Source organism: Lepidochelys kempii, chromosome 3, assembly GCF_965140265.1.
Source record: "Lepidochelys kempii isolate rLepKem1 chromosome 3, rLepKem1.hap2, whole genome shotgun sequence".
NCBI lineage: Eukaryota > Metazoa > Chordata > Testudines > Cheloniidae > Lepidochelys > Lepidochelys kempii.
The window spans coordinates 120,409,169-120,433,001 of NC_133258.1; the positions used below are offsets into that span (position 1 = coordinate 120,409,169).

At 41.5% G+C, this 23,833-nt stretch overlaps 1 protein-coding gene across 1 annotated transcript in view; it reads left to right on the top strand.

The window, feature by feature from the left end:
* Nucleotides 1-23,833, top strand: part of FNDC1 (fibronectin type III domain containing 1) — a 126,843-nt gene that overhangs the window by 53,838 nt on the left and 49,172 nt on the right. Inside the window, exons 4-11 of the mRNA XM_073337819.1 lie at nucleotides 799-916; nucleotides 3,183-3,370; nucleotides 3,589-3,696; nucleotides 7,395-7,583; nucleotides 9,575-12,832; nucleotides 15,193-15,311; nucleotides 17,668-17,779; nucleotides 22,284-22,649. Coding sequence (XP_073193920.1) covers nucleotides 799-916; nucleotides 3,183-3,370; nucleotides 3,589-3,696; nucleotides 7,395-7,583; nucleotides 9,575-12,832; nucleotides 15,193-15,311; nucleotides 17,668-17,779; nucleotides 22,284-22,649 — 4,458 coding nt within the window. The remainder of the gene's footprint in view (nucleotides 1-798; nucleotides 917-3,182; nucleotides 3,371-3,588; nucleotides 3,697-7,394; nucleotides 7,584-9,574; nucleotides 12,833-15,192; nucleotides 15,312-17,667; nucleotides 17,780-22,283; nucleotides 22,650-23,833) is intronic.

Below are 23,833 nucleotides of genomic sequence, written 5' to 3' on the forward strand. Positions count from 1 at the left end.
GGTCACCAGTACAAAAGTTTGAGAACCACTGGCATAAGACTGTCCTGTTCACAAAGTGATGAGCAGAGCTGGTGAGAAATACTTTGATGGAACCATTTTCTGTCAGAAAATGAGCAGATCCATCCAAATCAGAATACTTTGAGGAATTACGTTGATTTAGCTGAAATTTTGTCGTCGTCTTTGTTGTCGTCCCCCCGCAAAAAAAAAGAAGATGTTTTTGGAATGAAACATTTTGATTTATCATTTTTAAGTAACTTTTTAAATATTGTATATTCTATATTTAAAAATAAAAAAGTTGAAATTGAAATGAAACGTTTCATTTTTGTAGAAAAAAACACCCCTTTTGATTGATTCAAAACAATTTTTTTTTTAAATTTCCTTCATAGATAATTTCTAAATTTTCAGGTTTCCGTACAATTCACAATGAAACCAAATTTCAAAATCTTTCATGAAATAGACTTTCTATCCTCTGCACAGCCCTAGTGGTGCGTTTGCTGGGGGCCAGGAATGGGAGTATTTTAATAATTTGTCTGCTGTAAATAACTGGTTAGAATTGGCTAAATGCTTATAGAATTCTGGACAGCAGAACCATGCCTTATTCTTGTACAAAGACATGTAGCAGGGAGAATCATATTGCGGTGGGGTTCTCCCTGTTCTCAGTGTATCCTGTGTCATCATCTGTGTTAGTCGTTTATCAGTATAGCATATTTACAGTAATGTTGTTGTGGCTCAATTACTATTGCACTGAGATCGCCAAAGTTCTCATTACTGACTCACTGTGTTACTTTGTCATTTCAGAGGAGGATGAGCTAGAGGAGGCAAAAGACATAAGTGTTCGTGTTATGTCCTCTCAATCTGTGCTTGTTGCATGGACAGATCCCATATATGAAAAACCAAAGAAGGTTGACCCAACTAGGTACTTTACTTTGTGGTGATGTTGTTTTCAAGAAGTATACTAAAGAGTTCATTGTTTACAGCTTTGTTTGCCATTTAAATAATAAAGTGTAGTTACAGGCATAGCTTGATTGAAGGCAAAATATGAACATAGGTTTCAGAGTAACAGCCGTGTTAGTCTGTATTCGCAAAAAGAAAAGGAGTACTTGTGGCACCTTAGAGACTAACCAATTTATTTGCGTATAAGCTTTCGTGAGCTACATGCATCCGATGAAGTGAGCTGTAGCTCACGAAAGCTTATGCTCAAATAAATTGGTTAGTCTCTAAGGTGCCACAAGTCCTCCTTTTCTTTTTATGAACATAGGAATTGCCATATTGGATCAAGGGTCTATATACATCAATATCCTGTCTCTGGCAGTGGCCAGTACCACATGCTTCAGAGGATAGAGTGAGAACCCTGAAGCAGGTAGACGTAGGAAAATGCTCCCATATCAGGGCTCATCCAGTTATCTAATAGTTAGAGATTGGCTTAAATCCTGAAGCATGAGATTTAAAATCCCTTCCAAAATTTTGTTAGCATTAGCTATTATAACTTGGGATATTCTTGTTAACCGTATAAGGGTCTCACTGCACTCTCTTTCCCCTCACCTTAACAGTACTGGCAGCCTTAATTTGCTCCACTATGTGTGTAATATCCTAGATAAACTGGAGTTTTTAGTGTATGGGGAAAGCTCTTCCTGGACTGACAGAGCATCTGACAGGGAGATACAAGGCCTCAAACTAGAAGGGTCATAAACCTCTGCTGGTCAGTTTTCAATCCAAGATTTATAAGAGTTTCTCCTCTTAACCAAATAGTTGATAGACAAAATCCCGTGTCTAGAAACACCTACCTTTGGGGATGGTTCAGATCCAAATTTTGGGGCTTAGGCCCCATTTCAGGGTTTAGAAAGACTGAAGAGAGTTATTGAGCAAGAGTACCATGACTGACTGAGTCCAGCCTCACAGATGAATCGAAAATCATAAACCTTTACCTGAAGCCACCAGTTCTCAGCCCTTTCTGACTGGAACTCAACCTTCCCTCCCTCTCTCAACCAGCCCCCCCCCCCCCCCAGATTCCTGCTGCCTTTAAATTAGAGCACCCGATTCCCCTCAGGTGAGGCTCATTTTGGAATCAGGCTTGGCTTAGCCCCAGACTCTGCAGCCCAAGGGCAAGTCACCCTGTTACAAGAAGGGAGCCATAAAGACTAAAAAGGCATATGGCTTAATGTAATTGACTCAACTAAAGAAAGAGAAAAATGTGTGCTTAAAAGATGCTAAGGAATGTTTTTATTATTACTCTTCATTTGTAATTTCAGTAGTTTCTAGTGGCCCCTATCCGGATCAGGCACCATTCTGTGCTGTACACATGTCACGAAAAGAAGGCCCCTACCTCAAAGGCTTGCAATCTAAGTATATGACAAATGGATATATTAACTTCAGGGTGCCTGGCCCCTAGTGATGTAAAATCCCACTTGGATGGGGACTGTGGTGGTGGATGGTGCCTGGAATCCTTGGTCCGCTGGGGGAACTTACAGCCAAAAGATCCTGGCTCAGGAGAGTGCAACCCTGAGATAAGCTGATATAGCTTATCCCATAGGCAGACTCCATTGGCAGAGCTCCCAGTAACCCCAGCCTCCAAAGGAAGGCTCTGCTCTCTGTCACAGCTCCTGTTGGAGGACAGCCGTGTAAATGCTACCTGATCTCTTCTAGAGTGAGTTCCTCCCAGGGCGCAACCAGCTTCTATCTCATTCACCTTAGCATTAGAGGGAACCTAGATACTACAGTGGTCAGTACGGTGACACAATGTCTACACCTCAGAGTTTTGCCAGCGCAGCTACGTTGGTCAGGCATGTGAAGAGCTGTGCTCCCTGGCCGGCATAGCTGTGCTGGTGGAAATCAGTAGCGTAGGTGCAGTTATACTAGCAAAATTGCACTTTTACTCGTGTAGCTTGTTTCATTCCAGGGTGGTGGAATAAGCTATACTGATAAAAGAGTAGTTTTGCCCGTGTAAGCTGCATCTACTTGAGGAGTGCTTTGCTGGTATAATATACCTGTATACCTGCCCTGGTGACGTGCTCCTCATGTAGACATGGCCTAAAAGAGATTGTTTTGCTCATGGTTGCTCACTCTTCCCCTATCACTGGGTGTTTTTTTTTAAGCCAAGCACATTAGTAGAAAAAGGCTTGAACTGTGTTTGATTCTAATGAGTTCAGCTGATGAATTTTTGGCTCTCCCATTTCCATTCCTAGGCGATATGCTGTCCGTTATCGAGAGAAAGGGGAATCAGCAAGGTGGGATTACAAACAAGTGCCTAACAGACGGGTGTTAGTGGATAACCTGATACCAGACACCATGTATGAATTTGCAGTGCGAATTTCAGAGGGAGAAAGGGAAGGCAAATGGAGTGTTTCCGTTTACCAACGAACCCCAGAAGCTGGTATGTATCAAAATTATCTACAACCTGACATACCTTTTGAAAAGTAGATCCACGGCAGCTACAGATGGATCTATATTTCAGCAATGCTTTTTGTGTTTTGTCTTTGAAATAGATGCACAGAAGGTGTTGAGATGCAAACATGGGGCAAAAAAATATATGCCATTCTGTATAACCATTACTTCTGACCTTAATTTCCATTCTTGTGTATTATTTCACAGCTCCTGCCAGTGCACCTGAAAATTTAGATGTTTGGCCAATAAAAGGCAAAACAACCTCTGTCACTGCATCTTGGGACCCTCTTGCAGAGAGTGAAGGAAAAGCAAAAGGTAGGTCATTTCTGCCAGTTAATAGATTGAGACAGAAATTAAAGACAAAGTGAACTGCAGAAATCACACTATAGTAATAAAGTTAAACTGACACTGCTGCTGTATGCAATGTACAACTGTAGGTTTCAGAGTAACAGCCGTGTTAGTCTGTATTCGCAAAAAGAAAAGGAGTACTTGTGGCACCTTCGAGACTAACAAATTTATTTGAGCATAAGCTTTCGTGAACTACAGCTCACTTCATTGGAAGCTTATGCTCAAATAAATTTGTTAGTCTCGAAGGTGCCATAAGTACTCCTTTCCTTTTTGTACAACTGTAGGGAGCACAAGTTCTTCAAGAAGGGATTTCCACTCTGTGGTGAGCTCAAATAAAGGAGACTTTGTGCAAATAGCAGCTGACCATACCAGTAATCTTTTCTTATTAACAATTCTTGCATGTGCAGGAGAGTTTTCTCCTTTCCAGCTCTGCTTCAGCTTTTGCCACGTGCTGCAGTGAAGCCACTGTGCTTTGCCTGGGATGTGTGAAAGCCTTTGCCTTCAAAATGATTGTGATGTCACAAATACAATCATATGATTTAACTCCCGTACCAAGAAGGGGGGAAAGAAGTTGTTTACAGAGGCAGTACAATGACCTTTTGATGCTTAAAAAAAGGAGCATGGATAGTAGGATAATCATCAGAACGGTGGAATTATGTTTCATGATATTTTAAAGTTTTCCATAATGTGAAAGTCCCTCTTAAAGAAACAAGCATGAAACACTGATGATTGGATATTTCATACAGAAGCAACAGTTACCACAGTAGCAGTGTATGTCAATCAGTAGTAATTTAATTGGATGGAATTTGAACAACCTTCCAGCTTTCCCCCAAAACTCCATATGCAGGTAATCAGGCTACTTCCACTCACCCATGACTGAAGGAACCACTAGCTTTTCTCTCCATCCCTTTGGAACATTATACAGCTGTTTTATCAGAACTGTGGATTCACAGGAGTCAGCAAACCAATGGCAGAGGGAGAAAGAGCGGGCATATATCATATCAGCACAAACGACTTGTGTAGTGTGCACTCCAGGGGTGAAATCTCGCTCCTCTAAAATCAACAGGAGTTTTGCCAGGCACTTCAGTGGAGGCAAAGTTTCACCCTAGAGCTTAAAAAACCCCCCGAAATAACCTGTGAGATGATGCATGGATGTGACGTGAAATTTTAAAAACATGCCCTGAGTTTTGAGGAATCCGCACATGTTGCTGAATTTTGCTGAAATTTTCAAATGTGGCCAGTGATTTAGGGTGACTCTACTTCTGAATGCTCAGCTTGAGGCCCCTTTTAAAGTGGCCTGGTTTTCAGAGTCTGAGTGCTTAACTCTTGAAAACCAGGCCATTTTAAGCTGCCACAAAGTGGGGATTGAAAAATTGGTCACCCCAAATCACTTAGGAAAGTGAAGGCCAAAATGTTTTCTTTTGATGTGGTGTACCACAGGAGAGGGCTTTTTAATGAACCTGATTAAATTATCCAGGTACAGTGAAAATAAAATCATGGAATAGGTCTCTCGTGATCATTGTTTACTCCAAACACTAGCTTTATTTCACACATCTTGTAAGCTTTTTTGTTTGTTTTCTATTTTGATCACCTTTCATATCTCAATAATGGAGGACGTTGCCCTCTAGCAGCCAACCAAAAGGGCCAGAAATAACAATTGTTGTAGAGTTTTTTTGGCCAGTGCCACTATGTCATTCCTCTATATCATATTTTTCTTACCTCCAATATGGATATTCTTTACCACCAGAAAGGAAGAATACTTTCCAGGCCTTCCAGTGATTAGCAGTCTTTGCACTGATCAGTAAAATTCATTCATATCTGACAATAAGCATGATGAATTTTTAATCTATGTTTTTATGAGTTGTTCCAGATCTTACAGTCATCACATTTCTTATTGCAACCATTACAGGTTAATTGTTAGAGGGGAAAATAAGTTCCTTAATTTTTGTAATGGAGTGTTGTGGGCTATAGTTTTCCTTGGGCTCTGTGCTGGAGCCTCATATGTTGTTGCCCTCTGTAGATCTGCCCGTGGATCTGCTCTCTCTAGTCCTAGAAAAGAGTTTCTAAAGTTCTGTTTTATGACTAATAATAAGATTTTTAAAATGATAGAGGATTGAAAAAGGCATCTTGCAGGTTACTACATGAAAAATGCTACTCTCTGAATCAAGGCCTTTTGAGAGCGTAATGGGGAAAACTATAGGTTATATGCTCGCCTTCATGCATAAATTATTCCTGTTAGGGAGAAATTCACCCACGTGCAGAGGGCCAGTGCCAGGCCTCAGCACCACTTCAGTCTTATTTTAAGAGGCGCTGTTTTCAGAGGGACTTAAATAGTGCCTAGACCTTGTGCTGGTCCCTTGCACAGGGTGAACATCTGCCATTACAGTTAATTTCCCCCTCACTGACACACAACATTCATTATGTATTTAACTGTGTTGGATGGAGCACGTGTGTTGTTACTACCATCTGTCCATCATAAGGTATTTCTTTTACATAAGATTTCAAGTTGTCAAGGCAAGAATTTAATATACTATATAGTTGCTCTGTATGAACAATTAAACTAATTAAGGCCCTAATCATTTAAACATGTGCTTAACTTTAAACATGTGAGTAGTCTCACTGACTGCAATCGGACTACTCATGGGCTTCAAATTAAGCTCCTGCTTAAATGCTGTGTTAGCAGGGAACCTAAGGCCTCAGTATTGCCAAGGATCTAGTGATTAGACCACTGCATCTGGTGGAGTCCCACAAAAACTAATTGGGCTCTATGTTGTAGTGGGGATTCTTCTGCAGGATTGGGGCCTTAAAGTGTAAAGTGATTATAACTGTGTCAGGACTCTAGCAAATAAATGATAAAAGAATAAGCAGCACTAATCAAAATATTTTACCTGCTTTTAATATTGCATGTCTTAAAGGTTGGTTGAGTACATACACTGTTTTGTATTAAACATTTTTATAATTTCTACTAGAATGAAAAGGCTTGAACCTGCTGACTAACTATCAGAGTATTTACAATCCGTACCACCGCTATTTTACTAACATAAGGAGCTCTGTAATAGTAATACAGAACAGTTATTGGTTGCATCAGATTTTATTGCCAGTAGCTATAAGGCAATTAAAAACTGGTTAGAATGTTAGTGTTTCATTATGTTCAACAAATTTTCTAACTATCATTAGATTCAATCTGATACATTTGTATTAGAATAAATGCTGAGTGTAGAATGTTTTTTGAATCTTCAGTATTCATAAACAAAAATTGTGATAGCAATGGCTAAACCACCCAATGTTTGACTTTATAACCATTATTTTTTTTCCACTTGTCTTCCATTTGGGATGCATAGCTCCCATCACAATTATTGGGTGGTATAACCAGCAACAATGAAGGTGGTTGCTTAAATATTCTGTAGGATTTGTCTCCTGTATTCTGTATGCTTAATCAGCTAATTTACTATATAGATAGATATTCTTGTCTAATATGTTGAAAGAATGTTTATTCAGCTTACTGCATATCATGTCTTTATACTCCAGCTGTTGACTTGACGTGCATTGCTAATGTATTAATTTTAGTAATGCACGTTCTAATTCATCCTACCCATACAGTCTGTCCGCTGGAAACAGGACTGTTTTCAGTTTCCTCCTTCCAACCGTCTGCCAAATCATTTCAGAATACATTCTTTCATACGCCCCGGCTCTCAAACCATTCGGAGCAAAGTCCATCACCTATCGTGGAGGCACTACTTCTGCCATAATAGATGGTCTGCAGGCTGGGGAACGCTATATTTTCAAAATTCGTGCAGCAAACAGGAGGGGACAAGGTCCTCAGTCTAAAGCCTTCAGTGTCGTTATGCCAACAGGTAAGTATCGTGTGCCTATGACTTAGTCTATACATTCTTGCCATTGATTTGTTTGTGTAACTTTTTATTGCAGTCATTGGCTTTTTATTCCACTAACCTGCAGAGTTTCATAACACTATTTCATTTCAAAGGTTCTTTAATAGCCAGCTTGTTATAAGCTTTAAAACTTAGATCTGTCATGGCAATACTGATCCAGTCAGTCATCACCTTCATAGCACATACAGTATAAAGGGAGACAAATATTTTAAGTAAACATATACCGGTATTCTGGCTGTTTCATGACCTGCTGCATGAAAATATATATTCCTTTTGTTTTACAGTGTTCAGTGAAATCTATACTGTATTTTGTTTGCTTGTACTCTTCCTGACAATATTTGCAACATATAAAAACTAAATTTTAAATGTTAATGTGCCAAGTTTTGCAGTCCTTACTCAGGCAAAACTCCAAAATATTTGCTTTTTCCTATGAGTATATTGTTAGATAGACAAAAATGTGATCTGTTGTTTATTTTTAATGTAGCATTAAGGGTCAGATCCTCCACTGGTATACATCAGCATAGCTGCATTGAAAGCTGAAGCTAGACAAATTCAGAGTGGAAATAAGGCTTATGTTTTTAATGGTGAGAGTAATTAACCTCTGGAACAAGTTACCAAGGGTTGTGGTGGATTTCTTCTTCATCCCTGACAATTTTGAAACCAAGATGGGATGTTTTTCTAAAAGATCTGCTCTAGGAATCATTTTGGGGAAATTCTATGGCCTGTGCTATCCAGGAGATCAGACTAGATCAGTGGTTTTCAAACTTTGTTTTTCTGGGGACCCAGTTTAAGAAAATTGTTGATGCCTGCAACCCAATGGAGCTGGGGATGAGGGGTTTGGGGAGGGCTCAGGGCTGGGGCAGAGGGCTGAGGTGAGGGATGTGGGTTGGGGCCGGGAATGAGGTGTTCAGGGTGTGGGAGGGGGCTCTGGGCTGGGGCAGGGGGTTGGGATGCGGGAGGGGTGCAGGCTTTGGGCTGGGGCCAGGGATGAGGGATTTGGGGTGCAGGAAGGGGTTCTGAGTTTGGGGGGGATCAGGGCTGGAGCAGGGGGTTGGGGTGCAGGAGGGAGTCAGGGGTCTGGGGTAGGGGTGCAGGATCTGGAGTGGGGCTGGGTGTGAGGGGTTTGGGGTACAGGAAGGGGTTCTGGGATTGGGAGGGTCTCAGGCATAGGGCAGGGGGTTGGAGTGCAGGGTTGGGGCATGAACTTACCTCTGGCAGCTCCTGGTCAGCAGTGTCCCGCCTGTCCTGGCATCGCAGACTGCACCGCGCCTCGGAAGCGGCCAGCAGGAGGTCTGGCTCCTAGGCGGAGGCGCGCAAGCAGCTTCTTGTGACTCTCACCTGCAGGCACTGCCCTCCCCCCCAGTTCCCATTGGCTGGTTCCCGGCCAATGGGAGTGCAGAACCGGTACTTGGGGTGGGGGCAGTGTGCGGAGCCCCACCGATGACTGCTTACGGGGCGCAGCACGGTGTTGAAACAGGTAGGCGTTAGCCTGCCTTAGCTGGGCAGCACCACTGACGAGACTTTTAACGTCCCGGTCGGCGGTGCTGACCAGGGTGACCCAGTGCCTGACATGCCGCAACCCAGTACTGGGTCACAACCCAAACTTTGAAAAATGCTGAACTAGATCAAAATGGACCCTTCTGGCCTTAGAATCTATGAATCTATTAAATCAGTAAAGCTATGCTGAACATCTGGCTCCAATTATTTGTCTAGCATTGCCTACTCTCAACTGACTTATTCTTTATTTTTATTATTTTAAGTTTTCCCCAATTGATGATGTAGTGATATTTGTATTTCCCAGTAGGATGGCTAACACTGAATTAAGTATTGTCCAATGTTGTAAAGCATGATCTGGATCTTGCTGGCTGATTCATTTTTCTTAGACAGTTTTTATGCTGTCTTTACATATATCATTGTGAATTTTTTTTTAAAAAATATTTTTTTCTCTTTTGCAGCCATTAGGGATGATTCAAATGTTCATCAACAAACAAACATTCAAGATAATATGGAGTCTAAAAAACCTGGTGATGCTGTGCCTTCATCCCCACCTCGAACCTTTCCTGTTCCTTCTCGGAAAATCCAATCACCAGTTTCCTCTAAGCATACTGCTGTTCATTCATCTAATTCTCCCAGTGGTGGAGATACAAAAAGTCCTCTTTCTGAGTTTAAGAATAAACTCTTGACTGATAGCGGGGTGCTGAATAAATCACAGCTATTCTCTAAAAAGACATCAGAGCGAGAACCTGATCCCCAATCCACTGAAGTCACAGATGATCATGATTCCGCCAGTGAAACGCCAACACCCTTGCCTAAAACCCAAAATCTGAGAAGAAACGTTGGGCCCTACTCTCTTAGCCGGCCATTTCACTCTGTCCTTTCTTCAGGTAGAACACCAGTTAGGCCACGGACTCCAGTAAGGACGAGACAAACGAGCACAGACAAACTTGGCTCCTCCTCATCTTCATTGACCCAACGCTCCTCATCCTCTTCCTCTGCATCTTCGTCCATTTCTAAGTACACAGATAATGAAACAAAGCATCAGAGACAAGGCAACTCTAATATTCCTTCTTCCCCTAAAATCCCTTTAAATAATCTGCCTGCTGAAAATGTACCTCATGATATTGCAGATAGAGTGGAGGAAAAACAAGTAAGTCTAGATTCTGTGCCATTAAAAAAAATAGAGTCCAGTCAAGTATCTTCTAAAACTCCAGAACACACTCACTTGGCTTTACCATTGAATCGGCAGTTTGCTGTGTCTCGCAAGGTGGTCCAGAGCCATCAGACTAAGGCACACACCTCTTCTGCGCCAATTAAATCACCTACATCATCAACAGTTACAAACTCTCAAAGTCATTCACGCTATCCCTCTTCTAATTTGGTTCACTCTGATACCCAGGATAGTTATGACAATTATGATGGCAAAGAGGCAGAGAGTAGAAATAATAAGTCAAGTTCCAGTTCTTCTTCTCGTGATGGAGATTCACTTCCATCACTGCAAACAAAACTTCACTCAGGTTCTAATCCTCACATGTTGAAGGATCCAAAATTAGCCACCGCAGCTGCAGCATCACAGTCTGCTATTTCTGCTTCTGCTAGCCGTACTTCGACTAACTCACGCATCCCATCTTCTGTTAAACGTAAGTCTGTTGGAAGGGATGTTGATGATGGTAATTATAATGAGGACACAGAAGCGGAAGAGAAAAGACAAGACTCTTCCTCTTCTAGGTTTAATTCTAGGTCTTTTTTAGGACAGACTGCCTCTGAACGTTTTAATTTCCTCAAGCACAAGTCATCTCATACAATCAGTAAGTTTCCAAACAAGATCAGTAGTAATCAAGAATCTAAGCTGCCACCCTCTAAACCCCCTTATTCTGCTGTTTCCTCAAAGGTTCATCCTCAGACTAATGCACGCCTAACCTCAACTAGCACCACTAGGTCTAGTTCCAATATTGAGAGAGATACTAGAGAACTGGAGGGTGAAGATGAGAAACCATTACCCTCAACTATTGTACGTGACCATTCACCTTCCTCTTCTAGACAGTCATCTTCAGCAGCAGTCTATTCTAGAAGAAGAAGTCCTTCGGTAGAGTCTAGTGCTCACCGCAGAGAGCCAGTCAAAGAGAAATCACAGCTCTCTGGTTCAGAAGATGAACTTCTTAGTACAGAAATAGAGGAAACTCCCACAAAATCAGGCTCTTTGCTTACAGTCCGCCAATCTTCTTCATTGCCCTCAATATCTGGGAGATCTCCCTCATCTACTAGAATGAACCACCACTCTAGTCCTAGTGTTTCTCACCAGGTAACAAATGGTCAGGATGCAAGATCAAGAGCCTTATCAGGCTCATCATCTTCCACTGGGTCTTCATCAGTGGCTACAGCAGAAAAGTATTCTCATGTACAGTCTTCTGCTTCCAAACAACAGCCTGATGATCAGGACAGTAAGGAGGTGAAGGAAACCTTTGTGAAATCAAAACAAAGTATACCTTTGTCTAAAAAAACATTAACTGGAGGCTCTCATTTTTCATCTAAAAAACCTCTCCATCCTTCTCAAAAGGCACATGCTGGTCAGCCTCAACTTCCATTCTCCTTATTAAATTCTAGAGGCTGGCTTCCTTCTCAGATCTCCCACAAAAGTAATGAAAAATTACAGGAGGATGAGGATGTGGCCGAGGAGGAGGAAGCAGATGACAGAATAAATGCCCATTCTGCATTCCCTAAAGGTGTCCCTTCTTCTAGGAGACTATCTACCTCTTTGTCTCAGAGAAGTTCTAACTCATCTCTTTCAAAGCTCCAGCAGTCACTTTCTCAAATTAGTAAAGTTGATGAAGAACACAAAAGTAGACATGACTCTCCAACTTCTTCCAGAGGATCAAGTTCATCTTTGCCAGCAGGCAGACATGTTGGATCCAGAGTAGCAACCTCAAATGAACATGTGTCAGATTCATATAAACCATCTTCATCTTCCTATCAATCAAAACCTGTTCAGTCAGGCTCTAGCTCCATCACTGACACAGCAAAGGACAATCAGAATAGCAGGGATACTTCTTTATCTTCAAAGTCATCCTCCACTTCTTTGAGACAAACTGATCTTTCAGTTCCTAATTACCATTCAGGTTCCAGGGTCTCTACTAGAACAGCATCCAAAAATGAGAAAAAATATGGCCCATTCCAGTCACCGTCATCAAAAGTGGAACCTTCTCCAAAAGCTCCTTTCTCCTCTTTATCTAAATCTCAACAGTCAGTTTCAAAAGATGATGATGATGATGATGGAGAAGTGGAGGAGAAACCCACATTATCTTCAGCTGCAAGATGGTCATCTTCCTCCAGTTCTAGAGACAGCACAAATATGAATGGCAATGGTGCCAGGGATAAAAGGAAACCCACGGGCTCTCGTCTAATACACAAAGTAAACTCTGCAGAAGAAAAAGAGGCTGAGGAAGAGCCTCCCACTTTAAAACAAGGCAGGTCATCGTCTTCTGTAGTCTCAAGAATTTCTCAGACTCCTAACAAACCACATACATCTTCTAAGCCAAGATTGGCCTGGCCACGCTCCTCTGCATCCATATCTGTGCCTTCTCAGCTGTATCCCACACACTCTGCTTCTCCAACTCTTTCTTCATCTTCATCCCCTCTCGTCTCCCGTCAACGACTACAAAGCTCAAGGCCACGAAACCTGTCCCAACGGCAATATGTCAGACCTCCATATAGACAAGGTAATATGTTTTTAATTACTTTATTAATTTTACTGTCTTGAATGTTCCCCCCCATCAGTAGTTCGATGAAAGCTACATTGTTTCATCAGGATACAAGTTAAAGTATATAATTCAGTGTACCGTATTATTCATATTTTGGTAGTATCCAGAAAGCCCCATCAGAATTGGGTCCCCATTTTGCTGAGCACTGTACAAACAATCTGACCTGATGCATATGCCTCTGGGGTGTCCTGCAAAATCAGTGAGGCTCAGGGTCTTCCCAAGGGGATCAGATTACAGAGTCAGGGACTATGTATGGAAACTGGGCAACACTAGAGTTGCCAATTTTGATTGGATGTATTCCTGGAGGTTTAATCTTTAATTCCTGGAGACTCCAGGACAATCCTGGTTCGTTGCATGAGAGATTAAGTTTAGAGTCTGATTTTTCAGAGGTGCTGAGCACCCACAACTCCAGTAGACTGAAATGGCACCTGTGAGTGGTCTAAAAGTCAAGCCCTTCGGTTTTTTAGATCTGCCAGTTACCTCCATCTGTGTGGACCTGGAATACCACCTGATCAGCAGGAACAGAACACAAAAGCTAACAGCAAAGGGAGTGTATGCTGAGTGAGCATCACATGTGTTTGGTGGGGTCAGGATTCTAAAATTACTCTCTATCCCAAGGTTGAGTGCCTGTAGCTGAAGCTAATGCTGTTCTAGTGCTGAGCTGAATTATATTGTACAAAGCTGTGTGAGATGAGGTTTGTTCTTTCAGTCTAGTGTTTTCTTCTAGAGGTAAGGAGAAATGTTATAGAGACATTTCTGCCCCCTGACCCCTTTTGGGTTCTTTGTAAAAGGTCAGTATGTGGTTGGATTAAAAAAAGTGATTCCACGTGGTGATGGACTTTTTAGAAATACTTATAAAGTTCAAGAACGTTTTTTAAAAAGATCTATTTGGAAATTCTGCATCTGTTTTGTTTAAAATCCAACAGGGATCAGAGCAGACAGGCCAAACATGTTAGAAAGAAAACAAGTGCTTGTCCTCTTCTGAACAAATCAGTGTGGAATGCAGCTTTTCAGCTGCACAGACATGAAAGGGTTCCAATAGTGCATCTCAACAGAAATTAAATGCCTACTTTTTAAAATAATGGGCCAGATTGTACATCAAAAGTCACTCTCCAGTGGAGTGTCTCCCAATTTACCATGATAAAACTGAGAGGAGAATCAGGCCCAGACACTTTGCATGTTGTTTTTTGTTCTTTCTACTTCTTAGACTTGTATGAAAACTAAGATTTTGATCTAGGCTTCTTGAGCCAATAGCAAACATCCTACTTACTTCCATGGGAGGAAGACTGGGTCTGCTATGTATGTCTAAAACTAAAATTTTCTAGTCTGAACCAACTGAAGGCTAAAAATTCCAGAATGAAAATACATTCTTAATATGAAACCCGCTGAGCTGACATATTGCAGTGTATTTGGTCCTTTCTTTAGCAGGGACTTCACAACAGGCCAAATTCTGCTCCCATTTGCGTGCATGGGGCTGCCATTTATTTCAGACACACTTTCCCCATTACAGCATTTGCTTTTGGCAGGAATGCTTCAGCTATCAGTCCATAGGGTAGAAATGGCAAGTGTGATGCTAAGGCATTCTTGGGGGTTTTGAATTTGCTCCCACCAGAAAATCATCAAGAGCCAAGCTAGACCTCTCTTACAGTGTGATGCAAGATGAGATCCCCTAACAATAGATACTGGAATCCTCCAGCAGATAGTTCCATGGCTGGTAATCCCTTTGTTCTGGACTTTTCAGGTAAATTGGTTTGGGTGTTGTAGGTTCACTCAGGATATACACTCACTAATTTGGGTGCTATGTAATTTCTTGATCTACTGTAAATTATGGAAAAGGCATGCAAGTACTATGGTGATGGGTGCCTTATAAATGTCTGTAAACATTATAATGGTTTGGGTTTCAGATTTAATTTTGAATTTCCTAGTTTTAATAGGTCTGGGGCCTGGTTCAGATTTAATTTTGAATTTCCTAGTTTTAATAGGTCTGGGGCCTGGTTTACTGATATGTGATGGCTGCTTTGCACCATTTCAGTGATACAAAGCAGCCAAAAATACAGTTTAAGCAGCCAGTTAGGCCCGGTTTACATCTTCTTTGTATCAACAGAGCAATGCACAGTAGCCAGAGTGTACTGGTGAATCGAACCCTTTACATTTAGTGTATTTTAAACACAGCTTTATGTACTGGACATATACCTTTATGTGTAAATAATTAAGCACAGTTTGTAATGACCATTGTATTTGTTCATGTTGTAAAGTGTGGTTTGGTTCTGTGCACATGCTTGTTAATAATACTTTATATATTGTTTTCTCTATTTCAGGTAGTAATGGTAGGCCCAATCTTACAACAAAAACAAATATAAATGGGAAAATACTACCTGGTAATAATGGAAAACCAAGTGGACAAAGAATAATCAATGGTCCTCAAGGAACAAAGTGGGTAGGGTGACCTTCTTTGGAAATTCAAGATGCTTTGACTTATTTTTTAAAAAAAGGAATGGTGCTCTTCACCAAAAAGAATATAAAATGTGATCAGACTGAGGGTCCCTTCTGGCCTTAAATCGATGGCTCTATGAAAAAAATTGATTTATTTATTGTTGTGTGATTTAAATAGCTGATTTAGGGCTTAAGGGTTTGTATTTTCAAAAGTGCCTACGTAATTTAGCAGCATAAACCCCACTGACTTCAATTAAGTGATTTTCAATTATGTCAAACTTAGCTCTTCTTTACATGGGGAAACTGACCAGCACAGCTATTCTGAAATAACTGTTCCATAATAGCTATTTCATTATAGCTACCTGTATGGACACTTGTATTCCGGAACAAGAGTATCCACACAGGCAGTTACTCCAGAATAGCAGCTACAGTGATTTAAACTCAAACCCTATTTTATTGTGGAATAGCTTCCCTATGCAGACAAGCCCTTAGCACCAGATTTTTAAAAGTGTTTAGGCACATAAAGATAGACCTCTTGTAGGTTTTTCAGAAGGATTTAGGATTCTAATTTCCGTTGATTTCAATGGGAGTTAAGTGCCTAGGCACTTTTGAAAATTCCATTAGGTGTCTATTTCAATGTAAGAACATAAGAGCTGCCATACTGGGTCAGATCATGGTCCATCTTGCTCAGTATTCTGTCTCCGACAGTGGCCTGAACTAGAGCTTCAGGGGGAGTGTACGGTACAGAGCAATTATCGAGTGATCCATCCCTGTCTTCCATTCCCAGCCTCTGATAGTAGGAAGTTTAGGATCACCCCAAGCATGGGGTTGCATTCCAGACCATCTTGGCCAATAGCCATCGATAGACCTGTCCTCCATTAACTTATCCAGTTCTTTTTTGAACCCAGTTATAGTTTTGGTCTTCACACCATCCCATGAAAATAAGCTCCAAAGGATAGTTGTGCATTGTTTGAAAAAGTACTTGTTTGTATTAAACCTGCTGCCCACTAATTTCATTAGGTGGCCCCTGGTTTTTGTACCGTGTGAAAAGGTAAATAACACTTCTCTAGTCACTTTGTCCACGCCATTCATGATTTCATAGACCCCTATTCTATTCTCCTTCCCACCTCACCCCCTAGTCATCTCTTTCCCAAGCTGAACAGTCCCAATCTTTTTCGTCTGTCCTCATCTGGAAGCCGTTCCATAGCCTTGACCATCTTTGTTGCCCTTCTCTGAACCGTTTCCAGTTCCACTATGTCCTTTTTGAGATGGGGGCAACCAGAACTGGACACAGTATTGAAGGGGTGGACATTATAATATTGTCTGTCTTGCTTTCTATCCCTTTCCTCATAGTTTCCAATGTGCTGTTAGTCATCCTTAGGTGCCTAAATGCCTTCTAAAATCTGCCATTCAGGGCAAATCCCACCTACCCTGTTGATAACCAGCCTATGTATGGAAGGAATTTTTATTTCTGCCCCACATTGATTCGTGCCTCGCTCCTCAAATAGTCCCACTGAAATCAATGAAGATACTCACAGAGTAAGGTACCCTGCAACCGGAATCACAGCATGAGAATAAATAAATGTCATATGGCATTTTAGCGCTCTTCGTGTATATTAGATGAACGTATTCAAATGCCTGGTTTGGAAGACATTTTCAAGATAGTGTGGAAAAACATGCACACGGGCATTTAAAAAATGTAAACTATTTTGATCTGACACTTAGCACCTGTCTTCCATTTTGTCTAGCTTGTCGCATGTGAACCTTTTGGTTTCCTTTTCTAAACAAATGAAATCATTTCTGGAAACAATTAAAATTAAAGGGTGAGTAAAATTTTCAAAAGTGGCTACAGCCCAGGTTTTTAAAGGTCTTTAGGGCATTGATGCGCTCAGCTTTTCAATGCCTAACTGATTTAGAAGCCTAACACTTGTTTTCAAAAGTGATTTAGGCACTTAGGAGCCTCACTACCATTGATTGTCAATGGGATTTTGGCTTCCCTTTGAAAATTAGATTTAGGCTCCTAAATTATTTAGGCATTACAATGCTGGCTACACCTAAATACCTTTAAAAACTTGGGCCTAAGGCACTTACAAGCCTAAATACCATTTTCAAAAGTGCTTAAGTAATTTTGGAGTCCTATGGATTTCGACTCCTAATGAGGTGATTTTCAAAGGCACAGTTAATAGTTAGGGGCTTAACTGCCATTTGTTCCTTTGAAAATCTCTCCCTACATGATTCAGGCACTTCTAAAAATGTAACTCCAAACTTCTCTCTTCCCCTGGAATTACTATTATGGTATAATTTAATTTCCCATTCTTTCATGTCAGGTGAGTTTCAGTATTTCTATCACTGCTTTTTAGATCGTAGATCTCGATCGAGGGCTAGTGTTAAATGCTGAAGGAAGATACCTCCAAGATTCCCAAGGAAACCCACTCCGAGTGAAATTAGGAGGAGATGGACGCACTATTGTTGGTAAGGACAGACTTTTTTCCTAAAGAAAAAATAGTTTTCATATCAATGGTGCAAAATTCTGGCAAATATGGCAGAAGTGGCATATTGATTTTATTTAGGGCCAGATTGTGGCCCAGCTTAATACGGCAGCACAAGGCAATAAGGGGAATATCCTCTTCACTGCATGAGTGTGAAGGGGTATGTGGTATTGCACCCAGTAGTGTCTTCCTCCCCCAAGTAGGTGGGAGGGAGAGTTCAACTCTCAACCTGATCAGAGCTGAGCCAGCATGAGAGGAAGTAACCTGAGCCCAAAAAAGGGCTGCATTAAGTTACTTCCTACATGGAGCAAGCAAGGAAGATGATAATTCCTACTCCAGGCTCTTCCAGGGGGAGCTCAGCTACACACCACCCCTACACAGGATTAGGGCCCTGTTTTAACAGATGCTAGACAAACACAGAGGTAGGTGCAGTCCTTGCCCTGAAGAGCTTACAATTATATCCTCTTCAATCTATAAATAGGTATGGGTATGAAATATACCGTACAAACAGTGTTAACCTGCTCCTCTATTCAGCCAGAGAACAGCCTCCCACAGAGCTGTTCCTGCTTGGAACAGGGATAATTTGCATGGGTGGTTTTGTATAGGAACAATTGCTTTTGGGGACTGCCACTCACAACTATACTGCAAACCACGTCTGCTTTCCCTGTGGCCACATCCCCCTTTATCTCTTTGTAATTGCACCTGTAAATGTGCAACAGAATGGGGTTCTGTGACATCCTGGAGGAGGCAGAATTGGATACAAAATGAGTGGAACCTGCATCTCTGTTCCTGGGCCTGAGGCAGAGAATCAGAGCCATGACTCGCTACTTGACAACCCATCCCTGCTGCTTCCCTGATTGGTTGCCAGCCAGGGCAGTAGAGGATTTAGCCCTCTGGCTTCACTTTGCCAGACAAAATTTGGCCCATGAAATGTATCAGCTTATGATCTAGCCACAAAACTAACTCCGAGATGGAAATTTCAAATGACTGCTGACTTTTTCCCTGAAGTGGATATTTTAAAGTGGTAGGTCATTTGCTCAAAGGACACTTAGTATTCTTGTGGCTGAGATTTAAATTACTGGGGGAAGAAAAATCCCAGCTTTCTGACTATAATAATGTGTGGATTCTTAAAAATACATCAATCATGACAGCATCCCCTTTGAACAGAGTTGAAAATAAAATAAAATAAATGTAGCTGTTTGCAATATTGGATAAGACCCAAATGTGCATCTAGTCCAGTATCCTGTCTTTGACAACAACCAGCACCAGACACTGCAGAAGCAGAGGTGGGATAATCTGCTCCACCCCCAATTAGTTTCAACCTGATCACTAATAGTTGGAGATCAGTTTAAACCCTGAAACACAAGGTTTAATGAATTTAATTTTTTCATTTTTGTTCCCATTAACTATGACAACTCCGGATGTTCTTGTTATACATATAAATGTCCAATCCCTTTTTGCACCTCATTAAGATTTTTGGCCTCAACAACTTCATGTAGGAATGAGTTCCACAGTTCAGACCCCTCAAATATACTCCCCTGTGGCCACAGTGGTTCTTTTTAAAAACAAAAACCTGTTCACTGGGATGTCCATTATTTTAAGTATGTTTCCTTATAAGACTTCAACTTGTCATTGTTGTGTACTTTTTAAAAATATCATTTTAACTTTGCTCAGAATTAGAAGCTCTGTAAAAATGTGTGTCTCTTCAGTTTTTGTAGTTCTTTTCAGTAGAGCTGGACAAACTATTTGTAGTGAACAGTTTATCCAGGGAGTTTAGCCCTTATTTTTGTTTGGGAATTATCCATGAATAGATTTTTATTTTAGCTAATGTAGTTATTATTCCTAATTGATAACTTTTTGCAAATATATTCCATCTTATGGGTTGCTTTGTCTATGTCTTTGACTCTTGGTTGTTTACTATTTGATATTTGTGATTGATCCTTTAAGTCACATGGTATTATGACGGATGTGAGGACTTTCTACACGAAGGGTGAGTCTTCCAGTGTATGAATATGAATACTGGGGTGCACATGGAGTGAAGTTCACAAGGAGGCCTTAAGTAATGCAAGGCCTTCTGCTGACCTCTCTGTACAGGGATGGCTATCATCCTTGGTGAACAACTTTCCTAAAATGTTCAGGTGACCACAAACTCCACTGCTCAAATGTTCATGGAGGAGCAAAATCTAATAATAATACCTAACCCTCATCTTGCACTTTTCATCAGTAAATCTCTAGCATATGGCTATATATCTTCAAACTAAGCCAGCTACCTGGAATCTGCATGAATCACTTTGAATAGTGTTCTGCAGTATTCTCCTTCCTCTATTCTCCAGTTTGCTCATATGGCTGATTTTCACACTTGAGATGGATTTCATGATATGGCTCATCATTAGAAATGGGGAGGAAGAAAATCTTAGTGGTAGGATTCCACCTTGGATTTGGATTTGCTTTTGTATTATAGTTTGAAATGAGAGAGGCTGGATCCAATCTGTGTGTCAGCAGGTATTCTCCCCTTTTACTCACAGATCCACCATGCTGAAATGTCATTTCTGTTAATACAGCATCTGAGCAGGTGGTATTGCTGGAAATGGCAATCAGAACAGATAGAGGGACATGGCATCTCCGTAGGGAAATCAGGAGCGTGAGTAGAAAAAAACATGCCCTCCTCATGAGGTGACATGTACCTCATGTATGGAGTACGCAGATCTTTGAAGGGGGTATCCACAGCATCTGTACCAACACATGTATATACAGAAAGACAAGGCATATTTCTTACATGGAGTCCAGTTCTTTGAGACGCTGAATGCTTCTGGATCCTCAATGACCACAAAGTAATTAGAAGTTGAGGGCATCTGGCACCACCACAGAATCAAGCCCATATGCACTTAGGTCCTAAATAGCTTTAAGAATCTGGGCCTAACTCCCACTGAAATCAACCTTTGAAGATCTGGCCCTTAAAAACTAATCCTGCATTCCTATGCAGTCCAGATGTGTATTAAGTCAGTTTCAGTTGCGTCTATGTGGATTGTGTGAATGAGCCAGTAGAAGGTATGGTATATGTGGATATCTTGCTGTTTATGTATTGTGACAGGGTCGGGCCAGATGGCTATAGGAGAGTAATAGAAGGTAGATATATTAGCCCCAGGCTAAGTAGGTCCCTTTTCCCTGGGTAAGGTAACAGGGAAGGTTCCAGAAGAATTAGGAACCTTCTGGAGACAATTAAGATAGGCTGATTAGAACACCTGTAGCTGATCAAGAAGCTGCTAGAATCAATTAAGGCAGGCTAATCGGGGCACCTGGGTTTTAAAAAGGAGCTCACTTCAGTTTGTGGTGTGCGTGTGAGGAGCTGGGAGCAAAAGGCAGTAGGAGCTGAGAGTGAGAACGTGGACTGTTGGAGGTCTGAGGTGTACAAGCATTAGCGGACACAGGAGGGAGGTCCTATGGTGAGGATAAAGAAGGTGTTGGGAGGAGGCCATGGGGAAGTAGCCCAGGGAGTTGTAACTGTCGCACAGCTGTTCTAGGAGGCACTCTAGACAGCTGCATTCCACAGGGCCCTGGGCTGGAACCCGGAGCAGAGGGCAGTCCTGGGTTCCCCCCGCAAATCCTCCCAACTCCTGGTCAGACACAGGAGGAGTCGACCTGGACTGTGAATTCAGAAAAACAGAGGGCTGCCGTGAAGCTCCAAGGCGAGCAAATCCGCCAATAAGCGCAAGACCCACCAAGGTAGAGCAGGAACTTTGTCCCAGTATATAGATATAAATAACTATTTTCCCTTAATTTATCCACAGCATAGTTTGTGGCTTTTTCTTTAAGACTCATAGGAAATAATAAAAAACAGCTGTGGGATATACGTGAAATCACTGGTGGTTACGTATGAATCCATCTAAATAAGTCTCATGAACTCGTGTAGTACACACAGATGAAACACAGTTACAGAGAACATCTGCTATATCCATAACTTAAGATAGGCCTTTTCTCTCTCATTGCAGCATCCTAACAGAGTATCCTTTTTTTTTAACCTTTCTTCTGGTGTATAACATTAGGGGTCAGGGTATAAATCCTTTTACAGTTGTCCATGTATGTTTTCACTTACCTATGTGAGATGAAAGTAGGTGTAATCTTTGCACGTGAGTGAAATGGATATATGAAACCCCTTCTGGGTGCTATTACATGCTGCTGAATCACAGTCAAGGAAAGGGCTGTGTCCTCAGCATCCCAGCCAGCAGGGTTTACCTATTTTAAGTCAGGATTTACTATACCTCTCTTCACTAGTTCTGATACACTCTTGGGAATCCAGCTCTTCAGAGAACCGCTAATAAAAGTGGATGACACTGTGGTTTGTATGAGGTCCTCCTGAATCATTTCTCTATTCCCCTAGGTATGGCACTTCTGGGATCCTAAATGGAAATCTGCTGATGCTAAATACCATGATTTAAAAACATAGAGAATCTGCAATTAGATATTTTTCTTTTGTTCTTCTCTTGCAGATGCTGGTGGTGCTCCAGTAGTGAGTCCTGATGGATTACCCTTGTTTGGACATGGGCGGTTTGGTAAACCTCTAGCAAGTGCACAAGATAAACCAGTAGTAAGCCTTGGAGGGAAACCATTGATTGGTCTTGAAATGATTAAAAAGACAACAACTTCTTCAACAACTACGACCACAATTCCCACAACAACCACAACTGCAACTACAACCACAACTACCATCATCACCACCACTGCTGAACCAACGACTACTGAGCTCCCAACAGAGAAACCACTACCTACATGTCCCCCAGGCACTGATGCTCAGTATGATGAGGATGGCAAGTTGGTAAAAGGGCTTGATGGCCTGCCTGAATGCAATGCAGAAGGTAACAATAATATAAACACAAATAGGAGGTGTGATGTTTCCTAGGGTAGCCAAGGTTGTGAGACACCTTGCTACCACCTGTCCATAGTGTGACAAAGTCTTGTGTGTGCCTGCCATTGGTCAGCTCCCCAACTCCTCCAGCCATCGGCAACACAAGCACTTCCCTCTAGGCATCACAGACCCCGCAGTCTCTCCACAGCTTAGCAACAAGCACACTCCAACTCTTGAGCCCTCCAAGCATCTCCCTGGAGTGTCCAGCCCCTGGTCTGCTGGACAATCATCATGTTCACAGATTTGCTGCTTCCAGAGCTTACCAGTAGAGTGCATCTTACCAGTTCCACCCCAGATCATCAGTCCGCTTAACACACAGCACTGAGATATGTTTATAGTGAAATCATATATACATTTATTTGACATACCACAGAGATTTAAGTTGTAACAAGTAGAATTACTGGAAACAAATGTTTGCGTGTTATGATTTTACTTTATATGTATTTTACAGCCTACCCGTAATTAACAAGATACTCTCCTGCCTTGTAGAGTATTGCTCATCCAAAATCCTTGCAGTGTTTTATAGCCAGGCTTAGCTTTGACCATCCTTCATGAGAGACACATGCTATTAGATTGCCTCCTGTGCAATGGATTCTGTATTTCCTTGCACCCCAAGATAGGCCTCCTGCCCCCGCTGTTTGTTTCATCTTGGAAATATCCTCTCTTGTAGATTTTGCCATCTCTTATTTAGCCCCTGGCTAAGTATGCAAATAGGCCTACATTGTGAAGCATACAATACACAGAACGTATATGACCAGACAGGGAGATAGGTATCTGCTATCTCTTGCCTGAAAGGAAATTTCTGAGATATGTCACCTCCTGGTGACCTGCCTTAACCAGGCAGGACCTTAAGAACATAATTTTTGGGATAGACACACAACTTCTTAAATATTGTCCATACATACATTTTCAAATGACTGTGATGACCAGTGGGCCACTGGCTCTTGGTAGAGACATCACATGCCCTCCTTCAGTGAACTGTTTTGGATAAATCTGACCCAGGGGATCCCTGTAAAACCCGATGTAACCCTTGTGCCCTCTAACAGTTGACATCCTGTTACCCCCAGTCCCTGAGTCACAATATGTGTGGCTGTACTGCACAGTTACAAAAATATAAAATGAAAACTTTGTTTT